The 25,547-nt window shown below is 44.7% G+C and overlaps 1 protein-coding gene and 2 pseudogenes across 1 annotated transcript in view; 2 read left to right on the top strand and 1 right to left on the bottom strand.

The window, feature by feature from the left end:
* Positions 1 to 11,003, bottom strand: part of CENPF (centromere protein F) — a 61,134-nt gene extending 50,131 nt beyond the window's left edge. Inside the window, exons 1-2 of the mRNA XM_031015174.3 lie at positions 10,837 to 11,003; positions 256 to 458 (exon numbers count right to left, since the gene is read on the bottom strand). Coding sequence (XP_030871034.3) covers positions 256 to 417 — 162 coding nt within the window. The 5' untranslated portion in view covers positions 418 to 458; positions 10,837 to 11,003. The remainder of the gene's footprint in view (positions 1 to 255; positions 459 to 10,836) is intronic.
* On the top strand, positions 775 to 1,214 carry LOC101148611 (ubiquitin-conjugating enzyme E2 variant 1-like; annotated as a pseudogene).
* On the top strand, positions 5,048 to 8,705 carry LOC109027635 (alpha/beta hydrolase domain-containing protein 17A-like; annotated as a pseudogene).
* Positions 11,004 to 25,547: the final 14,544 nt, after the last annotated feature.

Here is a 25,547-nt window from a genome sequence, read left to right on the forward strand (position 1 = left end):
ACAGAAATGGGGAAAATTAAAAGCAATTAAAATAAAAATTACTCAAAAAAAAAAAAAAAAGAAGGGGATTGGGGCCTGGGGCGGGGGTGGGGGAGGGGGAGGGGAGAGGAATTACTACCTGAAGATAGCAAAATCATTTTTCTCTAAATGTAAAGATGAAATAATTAATCCAAAAATGAGTGAACAGTTTTAAATACCAGCACTTTTCTGTCAATAATGAGTGAACAGCTACAAATACCAGAGTTTCAGGGGTACCTTCTGTTTTTGCTTCTGCAGCGCAGCCTCGAGACTGTCAAGCTGAAACTGCCTTTGCTGCTTTTCCTTCTTCAGTTTGTCAAGCTGTCCTTCAAGCTCTTGAATTTTCTGAAGAGCTCTTGTAGGCAGGCCTTCTTTCCATTCTTCCAAAGCCCAGCTCATTTTGTTCTGCCTTCCTTATTACTCCAACATTTGTAAATAAACTGAAAAGAATAACCAGACTGTTGGTCTTACCATAGTAAAAGGAAACAAAGTCTCAGAAATTAATGAATCTATCTAACTACCCCTAAAAATCAAGTTTCAAGACCACATTTCAAAAGATAACAAAGTATAATACCTATCTTCTCCATCCTCTGAAAGGTGGCAACCAATAATTGATTCTGAAGTACATACTGTCCTGCTTAGTTTCCCTTTGCTTTCTGTTTTTCTTATTTCTCGGTGTTGACTTCTTATATCACTACCTGCTTTCTGTTGCTCAGTTTTTTCATTATACAAAACATGGGGCAACAGTGATGCAAGATGGCAGTCACCACAGGATCAGGAGTAAAAGTCTCTCGAAGTTTCCAACTGATGGAAGAACTCGAAGAAGGCCAGAAAAGGGTAGGAGATGGCATAGTTAGCTGGGGTTTAGAAGATGATGAAGACCTGGGACAAGATGGACAGGGATGATAATTGGGCCTCCAAGAATGATTTATGAAAATCAAGTATACGGCCTTAAAATAGAATGTATCCTAAATGCCCAGAAGCACCCTGCCTTTGTAAGATTTATAACAAAAATTAATATAAATAGGGTTAATAGTTCTAATGGAGTGGTGGACCAAAGAGCCATATCAGTGCTAGCAAAATGGCAGAATTCATGTAGCATCAAAGTTGTCCTACAAGACCTTTGGTGCCTAATGATGTCTAAAGAAAATGTGACACTCCTTCAGCTGCCTGAAGGACAGGGTTACAGCAGTTAATCAAAAAGAAAAACCATAGGCCCTTCCCCTTCCTGCCCCCCATTCAATTTAAACAGTCTTCATCTTCCACAGTAGTAAATTTTCTAGATATGTCTTGTAGACCTCAAAGGACTGGAAAGGAAGCTCCCATTCAAAGGAAATTTATCTTAAGATACTGTAAATTATACTAATTTTTTGTCCATTTGAAATATGTTAGTTGCGCTGTAACAAATCATCCTGCCATGTGTAACATCCTGTCCACATACTTGAATTTCTGGGATCAAGAAAGTATATTTAAATTGATTCCCATCATAACTGGTGGAGTACATCTAACTCAACTGTGAAAAGACATATCACATAATCACCTTGCTGCTGATTAAATGGCCTGGGGCCTCTGCCTTCTCCTGTGGGATTACTGTTGGGTGTACAGGGTACTTTGTCTGCACCCCTGGTTTCCAAAAAAATTAAGGAGGAGGGACGCCTCCTCAACTCATTCTATGAGGCCAGCATCATCCTGATACCAAAACCTGGCAGAGACCCAACAAAAAAAGAAAACTTCAAGCCAATATCCTTGATCAACGATGCAAAATTCCTCAAAAATATACCTGCAAACCAAGTCCAGCAACACAGCAAAAAGCTAATCCACCATAATCAAGTAGGCTTCATCGCCAGGATTTACAGTTGGTTCAACACACGTAAATCAATAAATATGATTCATCATATAAGCATAACTAAAGACAAAAATGACATGATTATCTCATGCAGAAAAGCTTTCATTAAAAATTCAACATCCCCTCATGTTAAAAACTCTCAATAAATTAGGTATTGAAGGAACATACCTCAAAATAATAAGAGCCATCTATGACAAACCCACAGCCAACATCATACTGAATGGGCAAAAGCTGAAAGCATTCCCCCCTTGAAAACTGGCAAGGAGGCCCTCTTCCACTACTCCTATTCAACATACTATTGGAAGTCCTGGCCAGAGCAACCAGGCAAGAGGAAGAAATAAAAGGCATCCAAATAGGAAGAGAGGAAGTCAAACTACCCCTGTTTGCAGACAACATGATCCTACATCTAGAAAACCCCATAGTCTTGGCCCAAAAGCTCCTTCAGTTGATAAACAACTTCAGCCAACTCTCAGGATACGAAAATCAATATACAAAAATCACTAGCATTCCTATACACCAAACAAAAGCCAAGCCAAGATCCAAATCAAAAATGCAATCTCATTCACGATTGCCACAATATGAATAAATCACCTAGAAATACAGCTAACCAGGGAGGTGAAAGATCTGTACAATAAGAATTAGAAGGCTGGGCTCAGTGGCTCACGCCTGTAATCCCAGCACTTTGGGAGGCTGAGGCGGGCAGATCACCTGAGGTCAGGAGTTCAAGACCAGCCTGGCCAACATGGTGAAACCCCATCTCTACTAAAAATACAAAGATTAGCTGGGTGTGGTGGCAGGCGCCTGTAATCCCAGCTACTCAGGAGGCTGAGACAGGAGAATCACTTGAACTTGGGAGGCAGAGGTTGCAGTGAGCCGAGATCGCACCACTGCACTCCAGCCTGGGCAACAAAGAGTGAAACTCCATCTCAAAAAAAAAAAAAAAGAATTAGAAAACACTGCTCGAAGAAATCAGAGATGACACAAATGGAAAAACATCCCATGCTCATGAATATGAAGAATCAGTATCATTGAAATGGCCATACTGCCCAAAGCAATTTGCATATTCAATGCTATTCCTATCAAACTACCAAAGACATTGTTCACAGAACTAGAAAAAACTATTTTAAAATTGATATGGAACCAAAAATAGCCCAAATAGCCAAGACAAGCCTAAGCAAAAAGAACAAAGCTGACAGCATCATGTTACCCTACTTCAAACTATACTACAGGGCTACAGTAACCAAAACAGCATGGTACTAGTTCAAAAACAGACACGTAGACCAATGGAACACAATAGAGAGCCCAGAAATAAGCCGCACACCTACAACCATCTGATCTTTGACAAAGCTGACAAAAACAATGGGGAAAGGATTCCCTATTCAATAAATGATGAGATAGCTGGCGAGCCATATGCAGAAGAATGAAACTGGACCCCTTCCTTACACCATATACAAAAATTAATTCAAGATGGATTAAAGACTTAAATGTAAAACCCCAAACTATAAAAACCACAGAAGACAACCTAGGCAATACCATCCTGGACACAGGAATGGGCAAAGATTTCATGACAAAGACACTAAGAGCAATCACAACAAAAGCAAAAATTGACAAATGAGATCTAATTAAACTGAAGAGCTTCTGCATAGCAAAAGAAACTCAACAGAGTAAAAAGACAACCTAAAGAATGGGAGAAAATATTTACAAACTGTGCATCTGATAAAGGTCTAATATCCAGCATCTATAAGGAACTTAAATTTACAAGAGAAAAACAACAACCCCATTAAAAAGTAGGCAAAGGACATGAACACTTTTCTAAAAAACAAAAAAATGTGAATAACAAGCATATGAAAAAAAGCTCAATATCACTATCATTAGAGAAATGCAAATTAAAACCACAATGAACTACCATCTCACACCAGTCAGAATGGCTATGATTAAAAAGTTAAAAAATAACAGATTCTGGCCAAGTTGTGAAGGGAACACATACACTTTTGGTGGGAGTGCAAATTAGTTCAACCATTGTATTGTGGAAAGCAGTATGGCAATTCCTCAAAGAGCTAAAAACAGAACTACCATTCAACCCAGCGATCTCATTCCTGGGTATATACCCAGAGGAATATAAATCTTTCAGCCATAAAGACACATGCATGGCCAGGCACAGTGGCTCATGCCTGTAATCCCAACACTTTGGGAGGCCAAGGCAGGTGGATAACTTGAGCTCAGGAGTTCGAGACCAGCCTGGGCAACATGGCAAAATCCCGTATCTACCAAAAAACAAAAAAGGCACATGCACACACAAATGTTCATTGCAGCACTGTTCACAATAGCAAAGACATGCAATCAATCTAAATGCCCATCAATGACAGATTGGATAAACAAAATGTAGTACACATATACCATGGAATACTATGCAGCCATAAAAAAGAATGAGATCATGGTTTTTTGCAGGAACATGGATGGAATTAGAGGCCATTATCCTTAGCAAACTAATGCAAGAACAGAAAACCAAATGAACACAAAGAAGGGAACAACAGACACTGAGGCCTCCTTGAGGGTGGAGAGTTGGAGGAGGAAGAGCAGAAGAAAAAATAACTATTGAGTATTAGGCTTAGTACCTGGGCAACAAAATAATCTGTACAACAATCCCCCATGACATGAGTCTACCTATATAACAAACCTGCATGTGTACCCCTGAACCAAAAATAAAAGCTAAGAAAAAAATAATATTTTGCCATAAGGTTTTCAGGTGAAATAGGTCCTATAAACAAAGAAAATGCATGACAAGATATTCTGCATATGCTCCTCTTTCCCTCTTCACATGGTTAATTACCACTCACACTTTGTCCCTCTTCCTCTAGGAAACTTTTCTGAGATCCCTGACCCAGCCATAGTTTCCCATCATAGATACTCACAGCACAGGTAGCCCATCTCCTTCCAAGCAGTTATCATTTTTTAATAATGAATGCATGCATGAATGAAGAGTGAATGCCATATTAGTACTAGAATCACTGCAAAAGGTGGTAAAGTGATGCTCCAGACAGACACTGACCAGGAAAGACATATACAGTACAACCTTAGAGATTCAAAGCGGATTCTTCGGGGGGAGCTGCGGCGGTGGCGATGCAGGAGGCCGGCCGGGGCGCGGAGGGACCGACGGACGCACGGGCAGGCGGCCGGGAGCCATGGAGTGCGGCCCTGGGGCCCGGGGGCGCGGGCCGGGGTGGGCTTCCCACGGCATGACATGGAGACCTGTGGTTGCGAGGCTCCCTGGGGCTCGGCTTGGACCGCGATGGGGCTGGGCCCTGGCCTCCTAACGGGGCTGCTGTCTGGGGCGGTAGCTGGGGGGGCGCCCTCCCCCCTGCCCGCGACTCGGAGCACCCCCACCCCTCCCCTGCCGGGCCAGGCCGGCGGCGTTGTTGGCGGGGGCCCCGGTGGAGGCCTGGCCCGGGCGGCGCCCGCCATGAACGGGCTGTCGCTGAGTGAGCTCTGCTGCCTCTTCTGCTGCCCGCCCTGCCCCGGCCGCATCGCTGCTAAGCTCGCCTTCCTGCCGCCGGAGGCCACCTATTCCCTGGTGCCTGAGCCCGAGCCGGGGCCTGGTGGGGCCGGGGCCGCCCCCTTGGGGACCCTGCGGGCCTCCTCGGGCGCACCCGTGCGCGCTGGAAGCTGCACCTGACGGAGCGCGCCGACTTCTAGTACAGCCAGCGCGAGCTGGACACCATTGAGGTCTTCCCCACCAAGAGCGCCCGCGGCAACCGCGTCTCCTGCATGTATGTTCTCTGCGTGACTGGTGCCAGGTACACGGTCCTCTTCTCGCACGGCAACGCCGCGGACCTGGGCCCGATGAGCAGCTTCTACATTGGCCTGGGCTCCCGCCTCCATTGCAACATCTTCTCCTACACTACTCCGGCTACGGTGCCAGCTCGGGCAGGCCTTCCGAGAGGAACCTCTATGCCGACATCGACGCCGCCTGGCAGGCCCTGCGCACCAGGTGAGGGCAACCCTGGGGACAGCTCAGCCTGGGCACACCCAAGAGGGGACCAGGCCGGGGGCCGGGGGGCGGGCTTCCCTGGGAGGAAGGTGGGCGGCCCTGCAGGAGGGGAGCCACAGTGGATGCACAGGGCCAGAGAGCTGGACAGGCGAGCTTGGGTGTGCAGGTGCAGCCTCCACATGGCTGAGGTGTGGCCAGGCGGTCCTTCCACACCCTGGCCTGTGGAGCCAGGCTCCCTGGGAACCCCTGGCCTGAGGACGGGAAGGGGCTGAGCTTGTCACAGGGGCGTGGATGCCACCCGGCGGGAGGGAGTGGGTGGTGTCTGGGGGTCTGTGCACGTGTGGCTGGGGCCCCATCGGCCGAGGCAGCACTTGGGGCCAAGTGAGGCGAGGCTGCTGCATCCAGGTCCCGAGGCCTGGCCCATGAGGCCCTGTGGCTGCGGAGCTTGGCCATCCCGCGGCAGGGCCTGCAGGGTCAGGTGCAGACCCCCAGCACACATCCGAGGTCTGGGCCAGCCTCCATTCCAGATCCAGCCCTCCTAGTCATCCAGGTCCCCAGCCCTGCGCTTGCCTGGGCCCTTCACCGGTGTTTGAGCACCGCCCGGGCCAGTGCTGCTTTGGACGAGGAGACCCGGGTGGGCCTCTGGTGGCCTTTCCTGCTCGCCATCCACTGGGGCTGTCTCGTCCTGGCCCTGCCCAGCCCACTGGTCTGACCTGCTCCCGCAGGGACCAGGCATAGCTCTGAGAAGTCAGAGGCCCTGGGGAGGTGGGGTCCTCGTTGCCTTGGTGATATTGCAGGCAGTCCCTGCTGTGGGCCTGGGAGCTGGTCCCCTGGCACCACCCTGGCTCTGGGGGCCTCCCAGCAGTGTGGGGCGCTGACACCAACCACTTCATGCGACTTCCTCGGCCCCTCCTGTCTCTACTGCCTGGGCCACTGGCAGAGTCACACCCGCCATGGCCAGCTCTGAGCTCTGTCTGCTCGGCCATCTGTCCTGCTGCCACTTTGTCCTGCAGGAACCTAGGCCCAGAGCTGTGAGGGGGAGGCCAGAGCGTGCCCAGGGCCTCCACTGGGGATGTGTCCTGTTCGTTTGAGTGGTGACATCCAGGTGGCAGCTGGGGGCTCCTGCCTGTAGCAGGTGACAGGGCTGGGCTGGCTCAGCACACTACTGACCATGGCTGCCAGGGAGCAGGCCAGGGAGGCTGAGGCAGAGCTGGGGCCACAGGCACAAGCCAGGCAGCATCCTTTGGGGCATGGGTGAGTGGCGAGCTGTGGAGTGCTGCCAGGAGGCTGGGATTCCAGGCCAGGGAGGGGGACAGCCCTGCTGGTGGAGTCCGAATGCCAGGCAGAGGGGACACACACCTGCCCATGCTCCTGCCTTGCAAGAGGGCATCTGCCTGGGATCAGAGCCTGGAGCGTGTGGGAGGAGAGTTGTGGGGTCCCAGCATGGGCAGGGTGGCAGGTGGGTCCCGCGTGGTTGGGACTGGGCATGAGGAGGCCTTGTAACTGGTGCTGGATCAGCTGGGTCAGGGGCCCCACACCAGTGACCTGGGGGTGGGGGTGGCCCTGGGTGGGAGCTGGTGATGCTGAGGTGGCCGAGGACTTGTCCACTCCCAAGGGAAGGTGCTGGTGGGAGGGGGTGCCACCTCCGCAGCCACGACCCTCGATGCTGACCTGGGTTGCACTGGCATCTCATTGGGCGTGGGGACTCCGAGAGTCCAAAATTGGGTGGAGAAATTTGGGGACACAGCTGCCTGAATTCCTCATGGCCAAGGGGGTGGGCAAGGGCTGCAGGGAGGAAGAGTGTCCGCTGTCCTGGCCAGTGCACCAGGAACGGCTTTCTAACCTGGGCAGGAAGGCTTGAAGCATTCAGGATGTGGGGGGCACACAGTTCCCAGTGTGCACCTAGGGGTGATCAGGAGGAGGAGAGGCGCCAGGGCCTCCCCTACCTCCGCCCCAGGGCCACTCCGTAGGCGGGATCCCTGCAGATCCTAGCTAGGAAACGCCAGTGAACGGCAGCGCCAGGGAACGGGGCGGGGCCGCTGGCTTCGCCCACCGCCGCGGTGTTGAGGGCTGGGGGTGGCCCTCGAGACTGGTGTGGAGCGTGGGCCTGACCCACTGACTTGGCTGAGTGGGGAGACTGGAGGGTCGCATCCGGAGCTGGGCCCGGGGACGCCCGCTGGCGGGAAGGGTGCGCGTGCGTCGGAGGCCGCGGCTGACCCTGCTCCGGCGCCGCCAGGTACGGCATCAGCCCGGACAGCATCATCCTGTACGGGCAGAGCATCGGCACGGTGCCCACCGTGGACCTGGCCTCGCGCTACGAGTGTGCCGTGGTGGTGCTGCACTCGCCGCTCACCTCGGGCATGCGCGTCGCCTTCCCCGACACCAAGAAGACCTACTGCTTCGACGCCTTCCCTAACATCGAGAAGGTGTCCAAGATCACGTCGCCCGTGTTCATCATCCACGGCACGGAGGACGAGGTGATCGACTTCTCGCACGGGCTGGCGCTCTACGAGCGCTGCCCCAAGGCGGTGGAGCCGCTGTGGGTGGAGGGCGCCGGGCACAACGACATCGAGCTCTACAGCCAGTACCTGGAGGGCCTGCGTCGCTTCATCTCCCAGGAGCTGCCCAGCCAGCTCGCCTAGCGGCGGCCCCAACCAGCCGGACCTCAGCAATAAGGCGGCCCCCGGACCTCACCCCGCGCCGGCCCCCCAGGGGCTGCATGTGGACCCCCGGGCGGCCCAGGGGACCCCGCTCCGACCCAGGGGCTGTGGACGATGTACAGGCAACAGAGCTACGCACTCCTTTCCTTTTGGAAGCAAGAAGAAAATACGTGAAAACGGAAATTAAAGATTTAAAATTAAAAAAAAAAAAACAAAGCAGATTCTTCTAGCTCAGGCACTTAGGGATGTATGACCTTGGGCAAGTTATTTAGCTGCTCTATGCCTTGTTTCCCTTGTTTGTAAAATGAGGATAATAATGATGGTGACTTCCTAAGGCCTTAGAAACAGTAAGCTTTCCATATATGTTAGCTATTATATATTTTTTAAAAACACTTTTTCACTTGTATATTTCAGCCTATGGTACAAAGGGTGAAGTGGCCTACCTCCTTCTCAGCCACATCTTAGAAATAGAAATCAGCTGGAAGAAAATATGGCAACTGTCCTTTATTTTAGCCTTCAGAACATAAACAAAAAGAAAAATCATTCATTTTCCAGTTACTTAGGCAACAGTTTGAGAATTTTTTTTTTTACTAAAGTTAACAGCCATTTTAATGGTTTTTTTCAATCGATTTTATCAATGAACCTTTTTATCAAAACAATAATCAGTTCATGAAAGTACTAAGAACAATAAAAAAATTAAGAGGGAGAAGCAAAGGTCTTAGACAACATATAAGTTGGATATCAAAGCCTTGGAAAGCTGTGTTTTGCTACCAGTTTTGGTTTTTTTTTTTTTTCTAGCTCTCAGTTCTTGGAACACAGCATCTTGTATTCCACTCCCATTTATCCCAAAACTACTGAAAGGAGTCACATGCCTCTCAACCAACAAAGGACAACTGACCCTGTCTCAATATCCTCCATTCCAATCTAGTTTGTCAGGAGTCAGAGAACTGTACCCAGAGACACACAACTGTAATTGCCCTAAACAATTCAGCCAGCCACTGAAATCATTACATCAAGATGCTATAGCCAACAGAATATAAAAAGAAGCAATTTAGAAAGATGATTAGAAAATGAGGGGAATAAACATAAAGAAGACTGGCAAGCTGAATGCTTTTCCATTCCAAAGTCTAAGATAGAGAACAATATAGATGTAGACCAAGCTAACTGTGATGAGAGCAGATTTTGGCCCATTAAGGGATCAGCTATCAGCCACCTGTATTGGGCCACTGGGGCAAAAGAACAAAAAAATAAACCTCAGAAGTTTACTTTTGAGGAACAGGGAATCGAGGTGGGGAGTGAAGAAAAGCCCTGGATGAAGGTTCCTTCATGGAGGACTTGCAGGACTATTGTCCTTTCCAGAAAATGCTGTATCTTTATATCTTAAATACGTGGAGGGCACTCTTCGTGCCCGAACTACCCAGTCCCTTAGTCCCCAAGGAAGCTCTTGTGTGACCTCCTCCTGCCCCACCTCCACCACTGCTTTCCCGTTGTCAGAATTCCCCACCTCCTCCAAAAAGCCAGAGTCCCCGTGCACTGTACCAAGGCTGGGTCTGAGAATGATAACCCTGCCTTCTCCTCTAGATCAGGCTCAAGGACACGACCCATGCCTTTTATTTCTGGGTCCTCATTACACAGCCGAGCCGGGCACACAGGCGCGTTCAAATAAATGTGGAAGGGAGGACCGGGCGTAGTGGCTCATGCTTGTAATCCTGGCACTTACAGAGGCCAAGGCGGGAGGATCCCTTGAGCCCAGGGGTTCCAGACCAGCCTAGGCAATATAGGGAGGCCTATCTCTATTTAAAAAATGTGGACGGGAGGAAGAAGAGAGGGGAAAGAGAAATGCTCGCGTAACTAACCATAGGCACCCCACGTCGCCAACCACCAGATCAAAACTCAAGCTTACATCTACTCAATAAAACAAAGGACCAGGACCCGAATTTCAATAACGTTGGTTACGGGACTGGGAAGGCGGCTTGGAAATACCTAGTCATCTCCAATTCTTTTACGGAGGAAGAAAATGATCCCCTAAAGTGTGAGTCCGTGACCGAGTAGGGTCTGGGACACTAATCCGAGACCAGTTTGAACCCGAGCAGAGGGGCGCCGACACCCCTACGAACCACATCCCGGGGCGGATTCTCCAGTTCCGTCGGGTGGGAGGGGGCGGTCCCCGGCACCTACAGGGCCGGGAGAGTGATCCCAGAGACCTCCCCGCCCAGTACCCGCCGGCAAAAAGCCAGCGGCACCCCCACGCCGCCCGCCGCCTGCCGCCCGCCGCCTACCGCCCGCCGCCAGGGCCAGGATCCGGACCCAGTCAGGACGCTCACCTTGCTATCGGGGACGGGAAAACAACCTCTCGGAGAGTACAGTTCTGGCGCGGCTTCCGCGGGCTGGAGCCCAAAGTCTAATTCAAACTGTCCGCAGCCGCCACCGGTGCCCAATTCGCCCGCTTCTGGTCGCAACCAAACTTACCTCCACGCCTATTGGTCACTCTAAGTAGCTGCGGACCAATCCGCGCCTGCGCACTCAGACTGCCGCCTCTGATTGGCCCTTTCGGATGGATTTTAAAAACAAGCCCTCTACTGGAGGTGCCTGCGCCAGAGTTACTGTTCTTTTTTGTTGTTGCGGGGAGACGGAGACCACGTGCTTTTGCTAATGCTAGACGCGGTTTTGGACCGCTATTTCCGCAAAAGTCAGGGAATGCGCCCGCTGATTAGGAAGGCGTGGTCTATCGCCTACAGCCAGGGGAACTGTGCTGCCTGGTGAAACCTCTTTTAAACTGCACGTACCAATCTACTTAATTAAACGTAAATTTAGGACATAGATACTAGGTGCTGTGTTTGTCATGCATTCTTTATCCGGTGTCGTTCTTAACAATTCTTTGAGGAAAGTATTATCCTCATTTTATTAAAAAGTTAACAGGCTCATAGAAGCTAAGTACGGTAATTTGAAATTGAATCTACGCAATGCAGGATGTCGCTCTTAAATGCTGTCCTTTATGGATCATATTTCTAAGACGTGATTCTGAACACTTATTTTCCAGGATTAAGGCGTGGGGGGAGGACACTGCATCAGAATTTAAAATTCAGAAGAATCCTCAAAACGGGGTGTAATGCTTTTTGTGAAGCCCACTAGTTTTGTATGTATGTTACATACTCGTTTTATTTCCCTATTAAACTATAAATAAGCTTCTAAAGGCAGAAGCAAAACAATTAATTGTTAAAGTAATAGATCTCTAATGCTGTTGCCTGCCTCAATAGGTACCAAACTTTCCAGCCCCCTGACTTTACCTTTCATTAGACTGTTCCTGCAGTACCCAATTCAAGTGTCATTTTTTTTATAAAACCTCCCTAATCCCACCCACTCCTTAGAGATAATTATTTCCTAGACCTTTCCTAGAACTTGCAAACTTCATGTTTAGGATTTTCGCCGTGTCTTGTCTTGTATTTATGTCTACGTCTGACTCCCCCATCAGACTCAAAAATTCCTTTACAGTAAAATCTGTTTTAATTCATTTTTGCATCCCTAGTAACTGCACATAGTAATTTAAAATCCAGATCATCTTGGGAGATAAAACTGCTATTTGGGGAAAGGCCTTGTTCTTACTATCTTCTACTTTCGAATCCCCAAAGGGAGGGGAGAGAGCAGGTAGGGGAGGAATACTTTTGTCAGACATTGCCATGATCAGTCTAGTGTCTGGTAGTTTTAGAATTTGAACCAAATTGTGTCTGGCTTCAACACAAATTACAATTCCATTGCTTCCCAGAGTAATTATTCAACTATGTATAGGCTGCTTAAGGAAAAATAAACAGCTAGAAAGACAGATAATAGAGGATTTTTTTAAGGTTTGAATAACAAATTTGCATTTACTATTCATTCATTCGTTCTTCAGCAGATATCTATTGAGTGGCCACTGTATAGTCAAGCCTTGTGCTTCGTTTTTCTACAATGAACAATAAAGAAATACATGCATTTCTTGAGCAAGGGAAATAGGATGGATACCATTCTAGTAACTCCTGTGATATTTCTCTGACTTTAATTTTATGCTTCCCTTCCCCTCCCTTTATTTTTCCCCCGGTAGGTTGGTTTGTTTTGTAGGGGGAGGATCCCGTCCAACCAAAGACAGATGTTCTCTAAGCATCCATTTTTGGCTCTCTGCTCTTCTCTTTTTAAGTCCCTTCCCTCAGTTAGCCAGTCTACTCTCTCTGGATTGTTCATCCACTACCTCGATATTCTGCTTGTGGACCAGTGTCTTTGAGTCTTCCCATCTTTTCTACAGATTAGACTGCAGGTTCATCACTGAAATCACTCTTTAGCCAGTGTCCTCAACTCCCTTGCCTCTTGTTCTATCTCCCAAACTTGTATGTGTGCAAATGTCCATATCATCCCTTGGTGCACTATTGCTGCAGAATGGGGCTGGAAAAAAATCCCAGCACTGTGCAAATACTTTAAATGTAGGACGTCTAACTGGGCCTCAATGCTGCTCCACAGCCCTTTCTCCCAGTTTCAGGATTTCTCTAATCTCCTGCAACAACCATCTCCATTCTTACTCTCAGAAGATGACTTTATTTTCTAGTTCACAGAAAACATAAGATTTCTGACAGGAACACCTTCAACTTTCTGAGACCCAAATCTACAAATGTGTGAAAATCTATACCCATTCTTACCTCCTTTCTTCCTGTTACAACCATGGGAAATGTCTTTCTGACTGCTCCTAAAACTGAACAATCATACTGTGTTTTGAGGCAACTTGCTTCTCAGGAACTTCACTCTCCCAGTTATGCACTTGTAAACAAGAATCTTTAACTGCTTCTACCTTCCTAAGTCTTCCTAGTAGCACTTAAACTGCTCAAATATTTCCCTTTAAAAAGAAATATTTTCTCAATCTCATGATCCCCTGAAGGAATCATCATATCTCTCCTCACATTCCATTTCCTTTTCAGATTTGATTAAATAAGTTGCGATACTACTTTTCATCAATTATTTTTCTCCAAAAAAACCCCACGAGTACTTTCAATAAATGAGAGCCGTCTCTATAGCTGCATCATGAAGACAATATAATCTATTATTTTAAGCAGCAGTTTACTTTTCATTTCATATTATTTTTCATCTTATTAGAACTGTAAATATTTTATAATTACACGATTTTATTTTTTATCTATTCTGAAATTTTCTTTTCTTTCCTTGAGATGGAGTCTGGCTCCGTCACCCAGGCTGGAGTGCAGTAGCACAATCTCGGCTCACTGCAACCTCTGTCTCCCGGGTTCAAGCGATTCTCCTGCCTCAGCCACCCGAGTAGCTGAGATTACAGGCACGCACCACCACGCCCAGCTAATTTTTGTATTTTTAGTAGAAACGAGGTTTCACCATGTTGGCCAGGCTGGTCTCGAACTCCTCACCTCAAGTGATCCACCCGCCTCAGCCCCCAAAGTGCTGGGATTACAGCTGTGAGCCACTGTGCCCAGCCTGAAAATCTGTATCCTTTTTTTTTTTTTTTTTTTTTTTTTTGAGACAGAGTTTTGCTGTGTCGCCAGGCTGGAGTGCAGTGGCAAATCTCGGCTCACTGCAACCTCCGCCTCCCCGGTTCAAGCGATTCTCCTGCCTCCACCTCGAGTAGCTGGGATTACAGGCATGCACCATTATGCCCAGCTAATTTTTGTAGTTTTAGTGGAGACAGGGTTTCACCATGATGGCCAGGCAGGGCTTGAATTCCTGACCTCAAGTGATCCATCCACCTCGGTCTCCCAAAGTGCTGGGATTACAGATGTGAGCCACTGTGTCCAGCCTGTTCTCTTCTTAAAGTGCTTTCCAGGAGTCATCCATTGTCTTCTGGTTTGTGTAGTTCCTGATAAGAGGTCCATATTTTCCTTATTTTTATTCTTCCCCACATATCCTTTTACTCTGGCTACAATAAGATTTTCTCGTTATCCTTTTGGTTTTCTAGTGTTATGACTTGATATGATTTTATTTGTATTTATTCTGCTTGAAGTTAGTTGAGCTCCTTGAAGCTATACATTTTTAGTTTTTGTCAAATTTGTAAAAATTTTTAACATTATTTGTTCACATATTTGTTGTCTCCTACACTCTCTTCTGCTTCTGGTACTCAATTACATGTTTTTTTAAAAGATTTTTTTTTTTTAAGACAGAGTCTTGCTCTGTCACCCAGGCTGGAGTACAATGGCACAATCTTGACTCACTGCAACCTTCGCCTCCAGGGTTCAAGCGATTCTCCTGCCTCAGCCTCCCAAGTAGCTGGGATTACAGGCATGCACCACCACATCCAGCTATTTTTGTGTTTTTAGTAGAGACGGGGCTTCACCATGTTGGCTAGGCTGGTCTCGAACTCCTGACCTCAGGTGATCCACCAGCCTCGGCCTTCCAAAGTGCTGAGATTACAGGCATGAGCCACCACGCCTGGCCTTAAGATGATTTAATGTGGTTTTAGAGGCCATTTTCCCAGCCTTTTTTCTGTCTGTATTTCATTTTGGATAGAACCTATTGCTTCATCTTCAAGTTTACTGATTCTCTCTTCTGTAATATCTAATCTGCTATTAATCCTGTCCAGTGAAATGAGAGTAATGATAAATTTAGCAGACACAGATCTTAAAACAGCTTTTATAAATACTATTCAACATGCTGAAAATTTAACAGAAAACGTGACATTTTGAGAAGAGAGGTGAAAAAATATAAAAAAGAAGCAAAATTGTTAAAGATAAAACATACAATGGCCGAATTAAAAATTCACTGGACAGCCACCAGGTGGGAGGATTACTTGAGCCTAGGAGGTCAAGGCTGCAGTAAGCTGGGATCACACCACTGCACTCCAGCCTGGGCGACAGAGTAAGACTGTCTTCAAAAAAAAAAGAAAAAAAAAAAAAAAGGAATTCCTCCACACCTGCTCTTTTTACTACTTCCCCATCTCCGTAAATAATATCCCCATTCACTTAGCTAACTAAGTTTGAAATTTTAGAAGCAACCCCCTACTCCTTTCGTATATCCTATCAATTATATCTCCCACAAATACACAATATTCCCCGTCTCTCCCATGTTCTCCATTCTCACTGCCCAGTACCTTGTCCTGACTACTGTCAATTCTTGCCTTTATTACTCAACAGCCTTCTGGGTGGTCTCATGGCAGAGTTTTCCTTGCTAATGTTAGGGCCTTGATATGGATGGGGTAGAATTGTGAGATCTGAGGTGAGAATACGTCAGTGGGTCCACCTAAGGCGTATCCTTGCATGATCACTTTCCTAGTCACTTCTCTCCTGCGCCCACTTCCACCTCCCCCAATTGTCTCCACACCTCTTCCTACTCTGGGAGGGAATAGTTTCCTTACCAAAAGAGTTGCAGGACCTGGGTAATAAGTACAAGCAGGAATCAGGACATGCTTGAAAGTAGATCTTGAGGAGGCTGGGAGGAGAGGGAGTACAGAGTATAAGGTTGGACAGGCTAGGGCTCACTGACATGGGAGCACTCTCATGATTTGGGATTTAACGTTCTGGCAAGAATGTTAAATTCTGAATGTGCCATTCTGGATGGCTTCTTGAAGTCTGAACGTGATGATGACCTTTAGCAAGTAGGGTTGATATGCTAAAACCATAGTTACCAGTACTAAGGGTAGGAATAGCAATCTTTAGGGGCTGGGCATGGTGGCTTATGCCTGTAATCTCAGCACTTTTGGAAGCCAAGGCAGGCAGATCACCTGAGTTCAGGAGTTTGAGACCAGCATGACCAACATGGTGAAACTCCATCTCTACTAAAAATACAAAATTAGCCAAGCATGATGGCACATGCCTGTAATCCCAGCTACTTAGGAGGCTGAGGCAAAAGAATCGCTTAAACCTGGGAGGCTGAGTTTGCTGTGAGCCAAAATCCCACCACTGCACTCTAGCGTGTGCGACAAGAGCAAAATTCCATCAAAAAAAAAAAAAAAGCAATCTTCATGAGGTGGGAAAGTTAGACTGGATTTATTACCTAAGATCACCACCAGATTATTATTTCTAGAAGGGACCAAAGGATATTGCCTCCACTAAGACAACAAAGAATGTCTAGAAAGGGGGACACCAACATCTTTAAGCTGTCCAGTGGTGGCTGACCTCTATAGGCCAGGGTTGACAGTAGAAGATGCTGCTATAGAATGGCATGAATAGAAATCTAGAATGGCCTAGGCCAGGGCCAGTGCTTAATAACCTTGTCAATGGCAAGGTGAAAGTAGTTGCTGCAATGGACAGCACAGCTGGAATAGAAATAGAGTCCAGGGACCTGTGGTTATGACTAATAGACTATTATGTTTCTAGGTAAGAGATAGATGGCTAACACACTTGAGTTTTGCTTGATTTCTATAACAAGAAAAACTCACGTATTGGCCCAGCAGAAAGCTGAAAGCAACTACAGTGCAAAATGAAGCAAGCATCCAGCACTTGGCCATATCATCTGGCAGATCTACAATGCTAGAGATACCCATGGCAAATTAAGGCCGACCCTCTGGCATGTCTCAATGAGAGATTCATTACACAGGCTCCCTAGTATTCTGGGACAAGGTCATGTTTTCTCCACTAGAGAATGACTTATCATTTGAAAAGCAGCTCCTGTTGTGCTACTGGGCCAGCAGACACTGAGCACCTGACCTTGTAACATCAGGTGTATAACCAGAACAGTCCATCACTACCTGAATATTGTCAGATCTACCAAGTCATGGGTTCTAGCGGATGTGGCAGCAAACCATCCTAGGATGAGGCCCAAGCAGGTTGAAAACGCATAAATAACTTAACATAAATAGCAAGCCATAAGTCACCTACTCTGTTTCACAAAGGCTTTCTCTCTCAATGCCCATCTATGGCCTTGTGGTGAGTTCCCCAAAAGTAGCCCACCTGAAAAACACCTGATTGTGGTTCACAGATAGGTTGGCTTCATATGTTGGTATGTCTTAAAAATAGGTGGCTGCTCCCTACAACACCACAACAGGGGACTTCAAAGGGCAGAGCTGTGAGCAGAACAGCAGATCATCTACTTCATATGGAGAAAAGGTGGTCCAAGGTTAGAATATATTGCTGGGCAAATAATTTGGCTGATAGGAACAACATTAAATTATTGTAGACATAGAGATTTAAAGAAGAGGATTGTGGATAGACCTTTTAGGAACGGAAAAAGATTGTGGGGGTCTTGCATCTTTTGTCAATACCCACTAGAGAGCATCCACCATAGGTAAGACAGGAAACAACCAGGTGGACAGGACAATTTTTCTGGTGGATTGTCCAGTGAGTGTTCTTCATTACCAAAGTGTTTGCACAATGGTCTCATCATCAGAGCAGCTATGCTATCAGGGCTAGTGGCTATAGATGGGTCGAACAGCATGGACTGCCTCTCATCCTCTCTAAACTGGTCTAGCCACCATTTTTGCTAAATAACCACCCTGTCAGTAGCATACTGACACTAGGTTCTCAGTATGGAACAATCCTAAGTAAAAACAACCAGCTTCTTGGTGGCTAGTAAATTGCATTGGATCCCGTCCACCTTGAAGGAAATGATACCTACTCTCTCTCTGCAGTAGCTGTGCCAGCACTGCCCTCTGAATGTTGACAGAATACCTGATTCACACCCGTGGGATCCTGCATAAGATTGCCTTGGACCAAGGGACCCATTTGACTGAGAAATATGTACATGATCATAAGATTCACTGGTTCTACCATCTTCTACCTATTTCTTGAAAGTAAGTGGTCTGATACTGATATGGCTTAAGTTGTGACCCCAATAAATTCATATTCTGAATTCTTCAGCTTCTGAAATCCTAACCCCAAGTACTTCAGAATGTGACCTTAACTGGAAACAGGGTAGTTGCAGATGTAATTTGTTAAGATGAGATCAGTAAGGTGAACCTTAATCCAATATGACTATGTCATTATAAAAAGGGGACATTTTGACTGGGAACTATGCCTTACACCCATAATCCCAGCACTTTGGGAGACCAAGGTGGGAGGATTGTTTGAGGCCAGGAGTTCCAGACCAGCCTGAGCAACATAGCGAGACCCCATCACTACAAAATTTTTTTAAAAATTAGCTGGGTGTCTTAGAATGAGCCTGTAGTCCCAGCTACTTGATAGGCTGATGTGGGAGAATCACTTGAGCCCAGGAGTTCGCGGCTACAGTGAGCTATGATTGCGCCACTGCATTTCAACCCGGGCGGCAGAGTGAAATTCTATCTTTTTAAAAAATAAAAAAGAAGACATTTGGAAACAGAGACAGAGACACAGGGAGAACGCTGTATAAAGACTGTCATAAAGACTGTCATTACACTGTCACAAACCAAGTGACATCAATGATTGTTGGCAAACTGCCAGAAGCTAGGAAGGAGGCAGAATTCCTCCCTTCCCAGCCCTCAGAAGGAACCAATTCTCCCAATACCTTCATCTCAGACTTCTGGCCTCCAGAACTGTGAGACAATAAATTCCGTTATTCTAAGCCTCCAGGTTTTTGATACTCTGTTATAGCAGCCCTAGGAAACTAATATAGTAATAAGATACCATATTGGAATGGCTTACTTGTGGCTTCACTAAAGCAGGAGTTCATCCTATAGAATGGGAAAACTATTCTTCACAGTGCACTATCAGCATTGAACTAGTGTATCAAGCTATGTCCCCAATAGCTGAAATATACAAGTCTAGAAGCCAAGAAATGGAAAAAGAATTGGCTCTTCTCACCATCACTACAAATAATCCACATGTTCTTCCCTTTCCTTCTAGCTTAGGCTCTACTGGGTAAAGTGGGGAGTGGGGAACACTACTCCTAGTGACACATAAGGGTTCCACAAAACCTGATGCTGTAACTCATCTCTTTATTTTCCTTATGTGGGTAGACCAGCAGGAAAAGAAAAGAGTTATAATACTGGTAAGGTTAGTCAATCCTGATTATCATGAGAACTAGACTTGCTGCTACATAAAGGGACATGGAAGAATATGGAACTCAGGGCATCCACTGGGGTACCTCCAGATGCTTTTATGTCTAGTGAAAACAGTGAGCAAGCAAATGCAGCCGTCACAGCCCAACAAAGGAAAGGCGACCCAAGACCAGACCCTCTGGGATGAAATTCTGGGATTCCCCCATCAGGCAAATAAATTATTAATAGATCAGATAATGCTGATCAAGGATAGGGAAATCGAGAGTGGGTGGTGGATGAGACAACTGACAAATGTCATTTGGAGCTTGGGACCAGTTGTAATAGCAGGGACCACAGCTCATTCCATTAACTCTCTGTACAAAGTCTTTTTTAGATATTATGGCCACCATATAGGGACAAATAGATCTGAACGGGGTAAGAGGTGGACTAACAATTACCTTCATGTCACCTACTTGGCCCATTTCTGATTTCAGCCACAGATGTGCTAGACAATTCTTTGTGGGCACAGACTCTTTCCAGCTCAAGTGCAAGTCACCGGTTTCTTGGTGTGTCTCTACTCCAGAGCTTTCTCAGAAGATAAAGGAGCCTGCTCAGCCAGCACACAACCATGGCCTGGAAATGTGGAGACAGTTACAGCTTCCAGGGGCAATTCTCAACCAATGGGATCAGAAGCCGGTGAACAAATGCCCCAGTGTTCCATCTTTCACTTGGGCAATTCCGAGAGATCCAAAAGAATCAAACCCCAGGTACTTACTGCTACAAATGGTGACATTGCATCCTTATACTTTTCCTTCTTCCCTGTCTCACTCTCCCTGACCCCCACCCCTCTACCATTTTGCTTCCTGGAATCATCACCCAAATAAACTATGTCCACCAAATCTATCTTAGTCTCTGCTTCTGAAAGAACCCAAAGTAAATGGAAGGTGTCATAAACTTGATGTATTCTTTTTGACCAGTGAAAAATCTATCTTGGTCCTCCAAATATTGCAAAAACTTACATTATGTAGATGGAACCTCAGTGACCTTACCTGTGAAATTAAAAGTGTAATCATAATGGGATTTGCCTGTCACTGGTAATTTAAGAGGGGGCTCTGGTAGATAATGATCATGCTTTCATGCTGGTTTTGCACATTTCTAGACTTCTTTTGATGATAAAACAATGAATTTAACACATTCTTTGGAGCAATAATTTTCAAAGCTTGACATTAGGATATTCTGAGTCCTTTTAGAGAAGAAAGGCTTGGAAAAAACATTAAATATTCAACATATTGCCATAATTTAAATAAAGTCAATTACAAATAGATAAATATTCAACATCTTGGTACATTTTAAAGAAATTGATCACAAACCATATGACTACTACTCGGTGATATGAACTGAAGCCCAAGAAAAAGGACCTTACACTTTTAAAAAGCTTTTTCTATTCCTACCACTAGGTGATTCTCTGTACCTAAAAAAGTCTTTGAAAGTAACGTATTTTGTCCCACACACTCTGACTCACTGCATTCTCTGTCTTCCTCTGTCTTTTCCCTCAGTGTATCTAATGTGTTTGCTCACGCTTTGTTTAGAATAACATTTGGTTGTTTAAAGTGAGAAAAAAAAAAGAAAAAAAGGCTCATAATCCTACAGCTTAAATAATCTTTCATATTAACAAAATCATACAATAACACACAATATGAAATTCCAGATATTCAAAAAAGACATAAAAGATGAGTTTGGGAAACTAGAATGAACACTGAACATCCACTAGTCTAGATCCTCATTTTGCAGCTGAAGTCAGCAAGATTGAGATACAGTCAATGCTTGAACAACACAGTGGTGGGGGGAGGGAGTGGTTAAGGGTGCCAAACCCACCCTGTGCAAAACTTTTGACTCCCCAAAAACTTAACTACTAATAGCCTACTGTGGACTGGAAGCCTTACCAATAACATAGGCCGCTGATTAACACATATTTTGTATGTTATGTGTATTATATACTGTATTCACACAGTAATAAAATGAGCTAGAGAAAAAAATGTTGGCCGGACGCGGTGGCTCACACCTGTAATCCCAGCACTTTGGGAGGCTGAGGTGGGTGGATCATGAGGTCAGGAGATCAAGACCATCCTGGCCAACATGGTGAAACCCTCTCTGTACTAAAAGTACAATAATTAGTTGACAGTGGTGGCATGTGCCTGTAATCCCAGCTACTGAGGAGGCTGAGGCAGGAGAATTGCTTGAACCCAGGAGACAGAGATTGCAGTGAGCCGAGATAGCGCTACTGCACTCCAGCCTGGTGACAGAGCAAGACTCCATCTCAAAAAAAAAAAAAATTGTTATTAGGAAAATCATAAAGAAGAGAAAATACACTTATAGTACTGCACTGTATTTATCAATATCATAAGTTTACAAGATGAATCATCTGTCTGAAATGGTGGGCAACTGCAGCTGCCAACCTCAATCTACAGACTGTGCAATTCAACTTTTATATCAAGCAATTCAGCTTTTTCTTGTAATGTCATGACCTTCTCTGCTTCCTGGGAGTACTACCAGTATCACTAGCAGCACTTGTATGGGTTCCATGGTGTTATTCAAAGTTTACAATATTACACTAAACATGATGAAAAATACACAACAAGCATGAAAGGTAACTTTTTATTGTGATATGAAATTTACTGGAGATGAACTGCTCCCGTGGAGATGAATAGCCTCACACAGCATTTTAAGTTGATACAACACTTGAGCTCAATGCAATAGCAACAGAAGGTGGTTATGAAATTATCACAGTAGTACAGTATGTACTACAGTTAATTTTATGCAGTTATGATTTAATACTGCATTTTTACGCTGGTTTACATTTCTCTCGACTGAATGGTACCATGCACAGTCTGTGTTCGTAGGCGTAAGTTTTAATACATTTTAACTTTTTATAATAAATTTGGGCATATTTTATGGTAGTAAATGATAAAATAGACTAGTAGCTACATATATGTTATGCATTTGTAACATATCTTTTTCTTAATGTTTTGATATTTTTAGAATAGGTGGCTTCTCTGCAAGTTTTTTCAAGTTGTCAAAAATCTCCAAAAATTTTTTCAAGATGTTTATTGAAAAAAAAACCCTCATATAAATGGACCTACACCATTCAAACACATGTTGTTCAAGGGTCAACTGTATTTCTAAAAATTAACACAAGTTAATCAGGGAAGAAAAGCAAATTTTAAAACTTTGAAAAGAGAAAACATCATCATTCTGGAATCAATTGCTTCCCAGAAATTTAAAACACATTCTTATAACTCTTGCAATAGTCATTTTTACGAAGGAACTAAAATAATTTATATAGTTTTAAAATCTCGGTAGCTCCTTAGGAAAAATGCTTATCTAATGCTTATTTCTTCCAAAGTGTGAAAATCAATGTATGTTACATTTTCCCTTTCTTGGTTGGAAGCTTGATCCTCAAGAAAAGTGGCTTTTACGAGCCCAAGTTTCCAAAAAGACAATGTTACAGCCAAAATAAACCTCACGACTTGCAAGACAAGTTTGCTCAAGGAGCAAGTTTTTATCATCGTGTGACTAAGTTAAGGATCAATTTGTCTCTATCTCATTTTCAATAATAGTTTTGACCCAGGTGTTAGATTAACCATGGACTAAGGTGCATGATTCTCCTGACCTCTAAGACCACGTGTCTTCACATCTTGGAATGAAAGTGAAGGAATTCCCTAAATCAGGAATACAGCTTTAGTGCCCCTAAGAATAACATGGAAAATTTTTTTTTAATGTTTAATTTGAGGCCATACCTAGGTATTGGGGTAGATTACAGAAATCCATTTTATGAATGAAGCAGGCATCTGTGTGGTCAACAGATAACATATACATATTTCCTGGTTGACTTCTATTTTCCTGGCACCTCTCTGGTTTAACATGTGTCCCAGAGTTATTGCTGTTGTTGCTTTAACAAAAGATTATTATTATTAGCTGCATTAAAATAAGCCAGGACTGGTTTAGTGGATAACTTTGAAATAGGAGGTAGGACTCGACTCTGGAGGCAGGGCTCAGACGCCTGACCTAATTGAGGACTAGTTAAAACAGGGATGGGGTGGAAACACCTTTCCATATAGGACATGCCCACCAGTGTGCCATGTCAGTTTACCATTGCCATGGCAACACCCAGAAGTTACCACCCTTTTTCTAGGAATTTCTGCGTTAATCGCCTCTTAGTTTGCATGTAAATTAAAGTGGGTATAAATTTGACGTCAGAACTGCCCTCAGCTACTACTCTCAGCACACTGCCTGTGGAGTAGCCCTGCTCTGCAGGAGCAGTCACAGAGCTGCAGGACTGCTGGAGCTGTAACTCCGCCACTTCAATACCTACTGCTGGCTTGCCCTTGAATTCCATCCTGGCTGAACCCCAATTTGGGGATCATCTGCCCTGCATCAACTTTGTACTTCCATATTGTAGCATAGTCTTCCCTAGTAGTGTGTGAGATACATGTGCCGTAAACAGAGTTCAACACTTAACAAGTGGTTAAGTCTGAGCTATCAGTGATAACTTCTTTCACCTTTCTTAAACCTTTCTTAAGGCACAGGTAACTAACTCCTCCATTTTAAGGATAGCGGCATATCTCATGCTGGCTTGAAAAAACAAAGTGTGGTTGCATACGGTGACTTAGGACAACTAACTTTTCATCCCAAAGGATGTGGGAGAAATATTTGTTGCTGCTGTCCCTGGCACCCATCTGGTGTATGAGTCAGTTGTGCCTTGGCCCCAGGTGGGGCCTGCAAGATGATTAAGGCACAAGGCTGCCAATCTGCCAGACAGTGGGGTCAGTGTGAAATGTGGGAAATTAGAAACGTGGTGAATGTGAAATACATGCAAGAAGTGGAGGCTAAGCATGCCTACCATAAAGCTTACACAAAGTAGTGTGAGCAACCCTGCTAAAATGGTTTTGGCATATACTAGATAGGGTAAATCTACAACTATTTATTTACCCTCTCATTTGGTAACACTTTTCAAAAATGTTGTGATGAACTCTCTCAGCAACAAAGAGCTCAAAAAACAAAACAAAGCAAAAAAGGCATGTTTAATGAAATTTCAAATGCAGATTTCTCATTTCTAAATAAAGTTGACGATGAAATATAACGTGCATAAAATATTTGCCAACGTTTACCAGCCTCCTTGGGGCCTATAGTAATGAAAATTAGAAGACATAAATATGTTAAGGAGGCCCCAGAATTTACTTCAAACCTTAGCTGTTATTTTAAGCTTTTCTTCGACAGGCATGAAATATGAAGCAATAGCTGCTAATATATTTGGTTTAATTAACAGAACTCTGCAAACAGCTCATGATTTCTGTTTTATGTGTCACCAGCTGCTTCAAATTAAAATTTAATTAATTCCAATAATTGTTCAATATTTTCATGAAATTCAGTGACTCAAAGCTTTTGAAAGTTCATCTGACTTTATTGTGTCTGCTATTGCAAATTCAGTGACAAAATTTGTGAGGATCATATAAATACAAATTCTGGTGATGCACACATTATATTTATTGTCAATTAGTTTATTGATAAATAAGAAATCTATAAAGCAGAAATGTTCTAGAAAGCTTTTAGAGAAACGCTATTATTAAAAACAAAACTTGGAACCAAGCCAGACATGGGAGAGTGTCTGTAGTGCCAGGCGTTCAAGAGGCAGAAACAGAAGAATTTCTTGAGCCTACGAGTTCGAGTCCAACCTGGACAACATAGTGAGACCCCGTCTCTAAAAAAAAAACAAAAACTTGGAAGCAAAGAGATATTAAAATTTATCCTATAAAAGCAAGGGAAGACTTGAGTGAATAAATAAGGAAAGCTTAATCCATTTACAATGTTTAATTTTGAAATTCTATAATTGTGCCTTAGAATATCTACATTTCTGGAATAATCTTTTGATGAAGCTTTTTGTAAAAACAATTTCATAAATTTATATTCTATGCCAGAATGGAATGAAACTGCAAAAACTAATAATTGTGAAGCATCTATATACAAAATATTTTAAAGTATGGAGACAACTTACTAACAAGTTTTGTCTTATAAAACTATTAGTTAAAGACATCTACTCTGAATGGAGGCAAACAGGAGGTATCATATCTGGGAAAATACTTATGCTGAAATATTTACACATTTCAA

Source organism: Gorilla gorilla, chromosome 1 (assembly GCF_029281585.2).
Source record: "Gorilla gorilla gorilla isolate KB3781 chromosome 1, NHGRI_mGorGor1-v2.1_pri, whole genome shotgun sequence".
Lineage (NCBI taxonomy): Eukaryota > Metazoa > Chordata > Mammalia > Primates > Hominidae > Gorilla > Gorilla gorilla.